We start from the raw sequence: 12,499 nt of genomic DNA on the forward strand, positions 1-12,499 counted from the left end.
CATTCGGATTCCCCAACCTGGGTCTCTCCACGCATTGTGCTGAGTGGTTTTGTATCAACTTGACACAGGCTAAAGTTATTTGAGAGGAGGGAACCTCAACTGAGAAGATGCCTCCATAAGATCAGGCTGTAGACAAGTCTATAGAGCATTTTCTTCATTCATGATTGATGGAAGAAAGCCCAGCCCATTGTGGGTGGTACCATCCCTGAGCTGGTGGTCCTGGGTTCTATAAGAAAGCAGGCTGAACAAGCCAGGGGAAGCAAGTCAGTAAGCAGCACCTCTCCTTGGCCTCTGCATCAGCTCCTGTCTCCAGGTTCATGTCTCCCGGTTGAGTTCCTGTCCTGACTTCCTTCTATGATGAACAGTAATATGGAAGTGTAAGCCAAATAAACCCTTTCCTCCCCAACTTTTTTTTTGTCACAATGTTTCATCATAGCAATAGAAACCCTAACAAAGACAAGCAATAAAAGAGACACTCGGGAAAAGCAACTGCTGACCTTGACTCTTGATTCTGACCACTTAAGATCTTGACGCTGACCATAGAGAAGCAGGTGATGGCAAACACCACTAAATGACAGCATGTGAGAAAGAAATAATTTCTTCATGGGTGGGTAGAATGTACGGCTGAAGATGCAGAAATGGCTTTCTGAATGAAGCAAGGTGCATACTTCCTTGTATGGGAAGCAGGGTTGGGAGAGTCATAGCATGAACTATATATAGTCTCGCTATCATCTTCTGAAGCTTGGCTCTATCAATACCTAACTGGTGACCTGGGCTTAGCCTCTCTGTACTTCAGTATCTTCCCTTCACAAAATGCAGATGAAGATGCCTGTCTTATACATCTCAGATGAATATAAAACTCCCTAAGACAGGTGAAGTGCCTAGCATATGGTAAACGCTATTAATAGCAAGGGTGTCTGAGGATTGTTCTCTGGAGTGTAGAGAAGAGTGGAGCAGGCCGTCTGTAATTCATTAATTCTGTCTGGGAAGAGCGAGCAGTGTGAAGACCCTGTCTGGAAAGACTTGCAACAAGGCGTCGCCATTGGTCCGCGGGGCAGCAGCCCTGGCGTGCACGCGAGGCGGGGCTGCGGGCCTGCGCGGGGGCTGTAAACAGGGGCGGGCCGTGTCCCTGCGGTGTGGCGGCTCCCACCGCTGCGTGACACGGTGTCCCTGGGTATCACCAGCGCGCACACCGAGAGGAACCTGCTTCGATGTGCGTGTCATGGCTTAAAAATAGCTGCGATCCACCTGCGCGCCGGGGAGGCGGCGCAGCGGCGGGGGCCGCGAAGGACCCATGGGCACCGGACTGCGGGAGCCCGCAGGCCACCTCGGGATCTGAGACCCTTTCGAGGAGGTAGAGACATGTGGGCGAGGGGACAGGAATCGGGGCCCGGACAGGAGCACAGGGGCATCGCCGCGCGCCTCGCTGCGCCCTGCTTCCCCGCTGCGCCAGGGTGTCTGGGCTGGCACAGGGCTAAGGCGACAGCCACGAACCTGTTACTACCGCGGCAGACGTAGGGAGGGGGGCAGCGGCCAGGGCCTCTGGTAGCCGGTTAATGGGATTGGAAAAGGCCCAGGGGTGTATTCCTGCCTGAGCTGGGATCCTCTATACCAGGAGGAACAGTCTTGAGGACAGCGGCTAGCTGCTTCTGCTCTCCTGTCAGCTCAGTGCCTTTCCCCATCACTTAGGCTGCAGAATCTATTCTGAGAGAGGTTGTTGCCGGGAAAGGATGGGGCTTTGAGCCCCAGGAGTTGAGGTAAGTGCTGAGGGGTGATGGGGTGATGTCAATGGTAGTTCTGGATTTGGGTCTTCTTCTAAACAAACCATTGAAAAGCCTATCTGTCCCTGAACTCTCAAGTATAGACTCATCCTTTATTAGCTGTGATCCCACTGTCCCTGTGTGTGGTGTGTTCTGAGAGAGATTGACACTTGGAGAAGAGAAAGCTAGGCCAGGCTGGGAGTGTATGAAGGGATCACCGTGTGGCCATGGGCCAAGATGGCTTCTTGTTGCTGGACATTCAGTTGAGGCCCCTAAGGCTGACGGCAGCACAGAGAATGGGAGGGGGAGGGGGAGGGGGAGAGGGATGCTGCAGGTTAGCCCACCTAACATGCAGGACCATAGCAGAAAGTGACAGTGGAGGTCTTCCATAGTTGTTTCTCTTCCCAAATGTCCTAGGGCAAGCCTCAAAGGCAGTCTCTTCCAGCTGTGAGGCTCAAAGCAGGGGCCCACCTTCCCAAGTGCCTGCTCTCCACAGGTACTCTGAGACACACCTGCTAGGCCCCTTATGGCTGACGCTGCTCCTTGAGTCAGGCAGAATCAGTTGATTCCAACAGCAAGGAAGATGGTAATACTGAACCTCCCAGGGGCTCCTGGGCCTGCAGGAACCCCCAAGTCCCACCCCCAAGCCCCCCCACACACTTTCTCCCCTTGCTTTTTCCACTTCTGCCCCACACCCACCAGACACAGACACAAAGCTCCAACCCTGCTTTGACTCAGAATTCTCTTCCTAGGGATGAGGTGTAGTCAAAGGAGGGGCTCCTCCTACTCACAGGCTTGTGTGCATAGATTCAAGCCTTCCTCCATCCATCAGCTCTTAGGTTCAGCAAATATTTTTCCCAAACTCGCTTTTCCTCTTTCAATCATTCTTCTCTCTCCCTCCCTTCCCAATGCCCTTCCCCATGACAAGCTGATCTTTGAGACATGTGGGGCAGGCATGGGTTAAAGTGTTTCATCTCTGTCACCCAGGAGGCAGATCTGGCATCTATCACGGTCCCAGCTGCTGTTATCGTCCTGATGATCCTCTCTGGATGGCTCTACAGCCGTTTCCCAGCTCCCTGGACTCTCTGCCTATAACCCTAGGCAGAAGAGACTCAGATTTGGGCTGACAAGTATCCGGGCAGTGTGTAGACTCACGAAAGCATCCAGTGTGTATATGTCAGTGCGTTTCTGTGTTTGTTGGCAGTGGGGGCTGGGGCAATGGAGGAGAAACCCAGCAGCTGGGCTCCTTCTTCCCGTAAACAAGGACATGTGACTCCCACCTCCTTATAAGGCAGAGCCAGAGCTTAGTAGAGGGACCCACAGCAGCTTGAGAAAGGAGGTAATTTAGTTCCTGGGCTAGCCTTGCCTTCTCTCAGCTAAGAACCTACTCCCCAGGACCCAGACCTATGGGGAGAAAAGAAAACAGCTGCTCTGAACTCACTAGGTGTGCCTGATACCCTTTTGCTTCCAGCAACAGCTACCTGGTGACTGAGCCCATCATCGCTGAAACCAGTCCACACTGGCCACAGTTTCCGCCACCTTGAAGATGTGCCCCGGTAACTGGCTCTGGGCCTCCATGACGTTTATGGCCCGCTTCTCCCGAAGCAGCTCAAGGTCTCCCGTTCGTACTCGAGGGAGCCTGGAGGAGATGCCCACTGTTCACCATCCTTTCCTCAACGTCTTTGAGTTGGAAAGGCTCCTCTACACAGGCAAGACAGCCTGTAACCATGCCGACGAGGTCTGGCCGGGCCTCTACCTCGGAGACCAGTAAGTAATGGGTGGCCAGGGATGGTGCCTGGGTGTGTGGGTCTGTGTACAAGGAGAAAAGAGGAGGGTGGTAGGCAGACACGGACTTACCTTATTGATTCCAGGCTGAAGATTAAAGAGGACAGATACATGGACGAACAGAATCTTGAGGGTTCGAGGGATTTGGAGGGAATTATTAAAATACTCAACTCTGGACAGAGAAACTCTGTTTAGGAAATACTGTTACTCGTTTATGAATCGCACATCATGTGCCAACGCTACAGACCAGACACATTGATCTGAGCTTCCAGCTATTGTGCCATGGCTTTGGGGAAAGGTAGCCACTAAGACAGAAACAGCAGGCCGGAAGCTGAAAGGGAGACCAAGCAAAGCCACCACAGTTAAGGGTCATGAAGAGAGAGTGATCAAACACAGAACATTCCTTCTGTCTTTACTATGTGAGAATTTGGGGGGGGGGTGTTTGTTTGTTTTTGGGTTTGGGGTTTTTTTGGTTTTTTTAGGGGGGAGGTGGTTTTGGGGGTTTTTTGGTTTTTTGCACATGCATTTTCGACTTTAACCTTCAGCATAGCTTTGTGAAATAGGAGGTCACTGGGTCACGGATGAGGGAAAGGGAGCTCAGAAAAGGTGTGACTGGATCAAGGTCACACAGGCTAGAAGCAGAAGTGCCAGGAGTTTTTCCGATTGGGCTCAGTGGCCTTTCTAGATACAGAGTTTTCACTAGATGTCCTGTCTGCACTAATGTCTGCCATCTTGCCTGAGGGATACCAACCACTAAACTGCTGGGGTATGGGCCAGAGGAATGAAAGTGACTATAAATTAAAGTAAGAACCCTAGAGCAATTAGTAAGCAAACAGAAAAGGTCCCCAGGTGTCAAGGAGAATATAAAATAATAGAGAACTGGGGAATGACTGTCAGACCTATATAATCTACATATTATCAGGGGCTTATTTATTTATTTGTGTATTTTATGTATATGGGTTTTTTTGGTTGGTTGGTTGGTTGGTTGGTTGGTTGGTTGGTTGGTTTTGCCTGCGAGATTGTCTGCACACCAAAGGAAGGCATTGGCTTCCATGGGACTACATGTTATATATAGATGACTGTGAGCCGCTATGGGGAAGCTGGGAACTGAACTCAAGACCTCTGGAAGATCATCCAGTGTTCTTAACCACTGAGCCATCTCTCCAGATCCTGCATTCATGTATTGGTTCTGGGGACTGAATCCAGAGTGCTGCATAGACTAAGCATACATCCTACCACAAAATTACAGCCCCAGCAAAGGCATGAAATATAACCAGACTTAACAAAGCCCCTGATGTATGGCTTGCTCCACAGTACCGCAGGTCAGTCCACTGAGAACTTCTCCCTGCTTGGACACCCTGGTGTCAGGAAAATCATTCTTTCTGGAACTGTTCTAGCCTCTGGTCAGCTAGAGCTCTCTCTTAAAAATGCACTTCCTCACATGAAATCGAAACCGGTTTTCTGAATCTTGAATCCTTTGATCCTAGTCCCGCCCTTTAGAACCCTACAGATCAGGGAAAATTCTACTCCCCCCCCCCACACCCCGTATTTGGTTACAGCCATCTTCACCCCCACCATCACTAGCCATCTTCCTCTCTCCCAAGCGAGGTATGCAGCTAACAACAGCACTTAGCCAAGTTCCTGCCAATGTGGGCTTCCCTATCCCCCTTCTAACTTCTATTTAACACAGGGACATAGCCAACAACCGCCGAGAGCTCCGTCGCCTGGGCATCACCCACGTCCTCAACGCCTCACACAACAGGTGGCGAGGAACCCCTGAGGCCTACGAGGGTCTAGGCATCCGCTACCTGGGTGTCGAGGCCCATGACTCGCCAGCCTTTGACATGAGCGTCCACTTTCAGACCGCTGCAGACTTCATCCATCGGGCACTGAGCCAGCCAGGAGGTAGGAGGGAAAACAGAAAGGCGGAAAGAACAATGGGTGTGGCTTTTAGAAGCTCCAGGGGTTCAAGGATGGAACAAGAGTTTAACTATAAGATGGGCTAGAGAAGTGGCTCAGCAGTTAAGATCACCGACTATTCTTCCTAGAGGTCCTGAGTTCAATTCCCAGCAACCACATGGTGGCTCACAACCATCTGTAATAGGATCTGATGTCCTCCTCTGGTGTGTCTCAAGAAAGCTACAGTGTACTCATATATAGTAAGTAAATAAATACATTTAAGACAAAATGCACAGGACCTAGCACTAAGGGGAAAAAAAAGCATCCTCTCTGCTATTTTTTTCAAGGTAGTATATTAAAAAGTGATGAGGGCATCCTTTAGAGCCATCCATCAGGACAAGCTGCTTCCTAGATGCTGAGGTTATGACTGTCAGACCTTTAATACTTTTTTGTTTTTTACATATTTCCATGCGTTCATGTCATTTTTAACCTTAAATGTGGTTCTTAAATTTTTAGTTGTCTGAGAAAAACTGTTAGCCCTCAGTATTGCTGAATTCTGCATCACTGCATTCAACCAACAACAGATTGAAAATATTTGGGGGGAAAGGTCATACAGAATGTTTAGACTTCTTTATTTCTTTTCATTATTCCACGGATAGTATAGCATGACAACTATTTACAGAGAATTTGCATTTTATTAGTAGGCATAAGTAATCTAGAGACGACCCAAAATGTACAAGAGGGCTGCGTAGGTTTTATACAAATGCTATATCATTTTCTATGAGGGAATTGAGCATTTGTGCATGTTGGTAATGGAGAGGTTGGCCTGGAATCAATCCACTCAGAATATCAAGAAACAATTATATATTTAGGTAAAAATATATTCAGTAGTTGAGGGAAACAGCAAGATAGAAGGGTGGGGAAGGAGGGTATAAGGTCATGTGCCCATCAGTCCCAGCTACTCCAGAGACTACAGCAGCAGCCCTGTTTGAGCCCAACCTTGAGCTGAGCCTAAGCATTGTATCAAGACTCCATCTCAAATACCAAACAATGAAGCAACAAAAGAAGAGTTAAGGAGGGTCTGAGAGAATGGCTCAGCCTGTAAAACACTTTCCATGTAAGGGTACTGTCTCCTAACACTGAGAAGGCAAAGACAAGGGCCTCCCAGGGCTTGCTGGCCAGCCTGTCTAGCTAAAATAGTCTGCAAAATCAAGATTCAATAAGAGACTCTACCTCAGTCATCACCATCATCATCATCATCATCATCACCATCACCACGAGAACAACTAAGGAAGATACCCAATATTGACTTCCAGCCCCCATGTGCACACTTACACCTGTACACACACACCTGTGCACACACACACACCATGAACACATACACATATATCCACCATACACATACACACAAAAGGAGGGTGGTGGAGACCTAAAAGAGGCTAGGTGCAACCTAGAAGGATTTATTTTTTTTTAAAGATTTATTTATTTATTATATATGAATACACTGTAGCTGTCTTCAGACACACCAGAAGAGGGCATCAGATCTCATTACAGATGGTTGTGAGCCACCATGTGGTTGCTGGGATTTGAACTCAGGACCTCTGGAAGTGCAGTCAGTGCTCTTAACCACTGAGCCATCTCTCCAGCCCCCTAGAAGGATTTCTGTTGATGTGTTCTACCAATGTCAGCTGAATCTCTGCTCTGTTCAAAGCTTCGAGTTACATCAGGAAGAAGACTTTACCCCTGAGCTCTGCTCACTGAGCTTGAGAATACCCTCTCCTTCCATTCTTCTCAGACCTCTCCCCTTTGCCAGGGACCCTCATTATTTGTCTTGAAGTGATGGAAATCCAGCTCAGGGTCTTGTTCATCCTAAATGCATGCTCTGTTACTGAGTGTGTGTGTGTGTGTGTGTGTGTGTAGTGTGCACATATATGTGCCATGTTGTACCTGCAGAAATCAGGGGACAATTTTGTGGAGTTAGGTCTCTCTTACCTTTACATGGTTTCTGGGGATAGAACTGAGGCCGTTAGGCTTATATGGAAAATATCTTTACCCACTGACCCATCTCGCCAGCCCAGGATCTACATTCTCGACACCACTCTTCCTTGTCCAGTCCTGTCTCCATATGCCACGGCTTACAGCCGAGTGGACTGTGCTGACCTCTCCGTAGCCTCTCCCAGGCCTCCACACAGCAGTCACTCAGATGTCTGTGTCGTTCTGTTCACAGGGAAGATCCTAGTGCACTGTGCGGTGGGAGTGAGCAGATCTGCCACCCTGGTGCTGGCCTACCTCATGCTGTACCACCACTTCACCCTTGTGGAGGCCATCAAGAAAGTCAAGGACCACCGAGGCATCATCCCCAACCGGGGCTTCCTGAGGCAGCTACTAGCCCTGGACCGTAGGCTGCGGCAGGGTCTAGAGGCATGAGCTGAAAGGAATCAGGCCAGGTCTCTGGGTGGTTTCCTGGCTCCCAGCTTGGGAAGAGAAAACCCAGGTGGCAAGGTAGTAGAAAGGCCAGACAACCCATCCTTCCTCAGTGGCAGGAGAGTGAAGAGCCCCAAGACCACTGTGGCTCTTTGGGGATTCAGATGGGGAGCCAGTTTGGGCAGTGTGATTAGTGGGGGCTGTTGACCCTGGAAGTGAAGGATGGCTCTATGGTTAGGACAGCCCTGGGTTCCAGCAGGGTGTATCCAAATGACTCAGAATCTCTTCCCCTCATTGTGTTCAAGTGCCCCCCTCTCTCACTTTGCAAACAAAAGGACCACTGCCCTGCAGTACCTGAGCAATGGGGATGTCAGAAATGCAGCAACATGGGTGTGAGGGAAGGTGGTACAGGTTGCAGAAAACAACAGTCAGTCGGTGATGGAGTGGTGTGAAAGCCACATGCAGGGGCACTACCACTGTGCAACTCCAGGAAGTCAAGGTGTGTGAGGACTGACATGACACCCTACGGGAGCTGCTCAGGGTCAAACGACTTGGAGTCTTTAGGTGGTCATATTCTCACTGAAAACCATGCGTCTGGAGTAAAAATAAAGAGGTGAAAAAGAAGAAAGCGTCTTGACGTTATTAACAGTTTGACCCCTCTCTTCTGGGATCCCCAGGCTCGCTTTCAAGCTCCCTAACCCTCCACCAAATTCTTATACAATACTATGAAAGACTGAGCTGTTATTTCCAATTTATCCACAAGGAGGCAGCAGAGGACCAAAATCTTCTTGTCTGTAGCTATTTGGCGGTACTGTCCAGAAGAGAGCTGTCTTTCATCTTTCAAGGATAGGTCTCTCTGTCCCTTCAGGATGATGAGACAACAGAATGTCAATCTTAAATCAAGATCAGCCCTAAGTGTCTTACTTTTAGGTGCCAAAGGATTAAGAGAAAGTTGCTTTCTCTTCAAATCCTTTCAGGTTTCCCTCAGAGGAATGTAGCATTAGTACTGTAGACAACCAGGAAGAACATGCTATCTCAACCACCGGGCAGCCTCCACAACTCTAGGGGAAAGTAAATTGTGTTCTCTTTTATTCTGATAATATCTGTCAGAATGGGCAAAGAGGATAGAGGAAAGTGCAAGTAAAAACTACAGGGGGAAAGTGGGCCAGCAAGATAGATGTATGCTGTAACACATGAACACACACACTCTCACACACACACACACATACAGACTCACACACACACATAGACACTCACATACACAGACTCACACACACAGACACATACACACTGTCTCACATACACACACTCTCACACACATACACATACAGACTTATACACACAGACACACATTCACACACACACATACAGACTCATATACTCTCACATCTCACATACATACTCTCACACACACACCAGACACAGACTCACACACAGACACACAGACACACATACAGACTCACACACACACATATAGACTTACAACTCTCACACACATACTCTCATACACACCCTTACATACACATTCTCACACACACAAACACACTCACACATAGACACACTCACACACACACATACAGACTCATACACACACAAACACACACATACACACATACAGACTCACACACATACAGACACACACACTCTTTCTCACACACACATACACACAGAGAGAGACTCTCACAAATGTATGCCCTAAAAATTTTCAAGTCACTTATATATGAAATGTATAAACCACTCTGGAGCTTAGAAGCCAGAAGTGGCCTTTAATCCCAGCACTTGGGAGGCAGAGGCAGGCAGATTTCTGAGTTCGAGGCCAGCCTGGTCTACAGAGTGAGTTCCAGGACAGCCAGGGCTATACAGAGAAACCCTGTCTTGAAACAAAACAAAACAAAGCAAAACAAAAGTAATCTCCTAGCTCTATTTCTGTGTTTTACTTCATCTCAAGCTGGGAGGGACCTTCACAAGTTGCATCTCTACTGTCTAGGAGGCACAGACATCTTTCTCACCTTCTCTGCAGTACCAAGTACTTGCTTGAGTATCTCGGCCAATGGAAACCAATCCATCATCCCACTTCGACTCACCACCTCTGAGTCCAGTACTTGTGGTTCTGGCTACTTCCATGGGATGACTGTGGTCATTTCATAGGTAAGACTTAGCATATAGATGGCCAGGGGCTCTATCTCCATCTTTTATCAAACTTACTCCATCTCTTGAGACAAAGAGGGGGTTCTCTGGTTTGAACCTAGCTCACATGATTCTTTTCTGACCTGGTTCTCTCAGACCAAGTGCTGTTTGTTCCCAGTCATCTGCATTGGTCATATTTCTATTTACTCTACAGGCCTTGCCAATACTGGCGTCCCTGCCCCCATAATTGTAGGAAGCAGAATTCTCATCTCAGAATGTTCAGATCCTGACTCTCCAGGGAGACCTGTGAGATGAGGGGAAAGCGGGCCCATCAGCTGAAGATTCAAAGTGTGGTCTCCTCTGAGGACCCATTTGTCAAAGGGACAGAGAGAAGCCTTCATCAGCAACACTGACTCTAATCAAAGTGGATTAGTTCCCTACTAAAGCCATAAATAAAGGCAGGTATAGTCGGGTACATGTATGTAATCCCAGTACAGGGGCATTGAGACACGGAGACAGGGCATCTTTACATAGAACTTGTCACAGTCGATTTTTTTAAAGTGTCAAAAGAATTAAACATCACTTAAAATAACAGATGGGAATATGACTTTGTGGTAGAACACTTGCCTAAAATTGTTTTGCAAGAGAGCCTGTATTCGATCCCCAAAACCACAGATGATGATGATGATGATGATGACGACAACTAAAATTAAGTCAAGATCACAGAAAGATCCACTGTAACTATGATTCCAGCAGTATCACGTGCAATAGAATGGCCATCTTTCTTTAAAATCTAAACTGCCTATTACTAGTAGCATGTTCCAGTGGCCACTAACATATTTGTTCACTCTGTAGCCCGTGTTTCTTTTCATGATGAGTAACTTGAGAATTTGACTCTCACTTCTAAAGAGCGAGTTTCAAGATTATCTTCCAGAATGGATTATATGTTGTTGTGTGTTAATTTCCTAGTTTGATTTCTGTTGCTTTGATGAAACGTGTCGGGAGCGACCTTGCTTAGACATTAACTCCTTCGTCAGCCATATGTGCCTTCTGGCACAAAGTCTTGGCCTCTGTGGGAAAGCACTAACCCAGGTGAGAACAAACAGATATAGATATATCTATATAGATACAGATACAGATATAGATATGTGGGTACATCTGTGCTCCACAGAAACAAAGAGACTCTACGTCACCACCCCCATTCTGTTTCTATGTGTATATAACCTGGTGTGAGTACAATAAAAATTCAACAGCTTGGTCAGACTTCTTGACTTGCTGTCCTTCTTCACGCACCCTTGTCCCCCAGTTCTCTCTTTCAGGTGATGCCCCAGTCCCAGTTCACTGCCCCTGCAGACAGAGGCAGAAACGTCTTGACAAAAGGCTACTTAGGAAGGAGGGGGCTTATTGACTTGCCATTCTTGGTCACAATTTCCCACAATTTCCTGGGCAAGGCAGGAACTTAAAGCATCATGTCCACCGTCAAAAGCAGAGAGAGAATAAATATAAGGATTGTTGTTTGTTTGCTCTGGTTCTCAGTCCAAGCTTTCTCTAATCTTTCAGGGTTCAGGGCTCATCATAGGGAATGGTGCCTCTCATAGTGGACTGGGTCTCCCTGTCAGTGAAAAGACACTCACCACCCAGCCCAGACTTGTCTACAGGCCAATCTGGTCTAAATAATTCCTCATTAGTAACTCAACTTCAGCTCGTACCAAAACCCTTTTGAGAGTTCGTTATCTGATGTTTTGTTCTCAGAATAATTTAGCTAATTATCATATAATTCCTCATTAAGATGCTCTTCTGAGACAATTGTAGGTTGCGTCAAATAGGCAGTTAAAACCAACCAACACAGGGCTGGAGAGACGGCTCGGCAGCTAAGGATGTATACTGTTCTAACACATGACATGAGTTTGATTCTCGTCCCCCACAACAGGCAATTGACAATGATATGTAAGTCTAGTGACAAGGGAACTGACATCACTCTGACCTCTTCCGGCATGTGAAGGCATACAGACACACACGTACCCATAGAGAAATATTGTTTGAAAAGTAACCCGTATAGTTCTTAAAGTCGCTACGGAGCAGCTGCCCCAGTGTTTAAGAACCAGCAACTGACTTGGTTGGATCTCTGAGGTAGCCGTGGGTTGAGGAGCCCCATGTCTCTTCTTTCTCTCTCTCTCTCTCTCTCTCTCTCTCTCTCTCTCTCTCTCTCTCTCTCTCTCTCTCTCTCTTTTGTTTTTTTTGTTTTGGTTTGGTTTGGTTTGGTTTGTTTTGGTTTGGTTTGGTTTGGTTTGGTTTGGTTTGGTTTGGTTTTTCGAGACAGGGTTTCTCTGTATCGCCCTGGCTGTCCTGGAACTCACTCTGTAGACCAGGCTGGCCTCGAACTCAGAAATCTGCCTGCCTCTGCCTCCCAAGTGCTGGGATTAAAGGCATGTGCCACTACCACCCAGCTTCTTCCTTCCTTCCTTCCTTCCTTCCTTCCTTCCTGCCTGCCTGCCTGCCTGCCT

General features: G+C 47.7%; 1 protein-coding gene across 2 annotated transcripts; it reads left to right on the forward strand.

The window, feature by feature from the left end:
* The first annotated feature begins 989 nt into the window (after window positions 1-989).
* On the forward strand, window positions 990-8,496 carry Dusp26 (dual specificity phosphatase 26). Of its 2 annotated transcripts, XM_028768278.1 has the most exons (5): window positions 990-1,354; window positions 1,616-1,757; window positions 3,232-3,527; window positions 5,236-5,450; window positions 7,672-8,496. In XM_028768278.1, the coding sequence occupies exons 3-5, from the start codon at window positions 3,307-3,309 to the stop codon at window positions 7,869-7,871; spliced, it is 636 nt and encodes a 211-aa protein (XP_028624111.1). In that variant the 5' UTR covers window positions 990-1,354; window positions 1,616-1,757; window positions 3,232-3,306; the 3' UTR covers window positions 7,872-8,496. The 2 variants fall into 2 exon arrangements, with proteins under 2 accessions (XP_028624111.1, XP_028624110.1); XM_028768277.1 differs by lacking the exon at window positions 1,616-1,757 and having other exon boundaries at window positions 1,101-1,354; window positions 7,672-8,489.
* Window positions 8,497-12,499: the final 4,003 nt, after the last annotated feature.

The sequence above is a fragment of the Grammomys surdaster genome, unplaced genomic scaffold (genome assembly GCF_004785775.1).
Source record: "Grammomys surdaster isolate TR1022 unplaced genomic scaffold, NIH_TR_1.0 185, whole genome shotgun sequence".
Lineage (NCBI taxonomy): Eukaryota > Metazoa > Chordata > Mammalia > Rodentia > Muridae > Grammomys > Grammomys surdaster.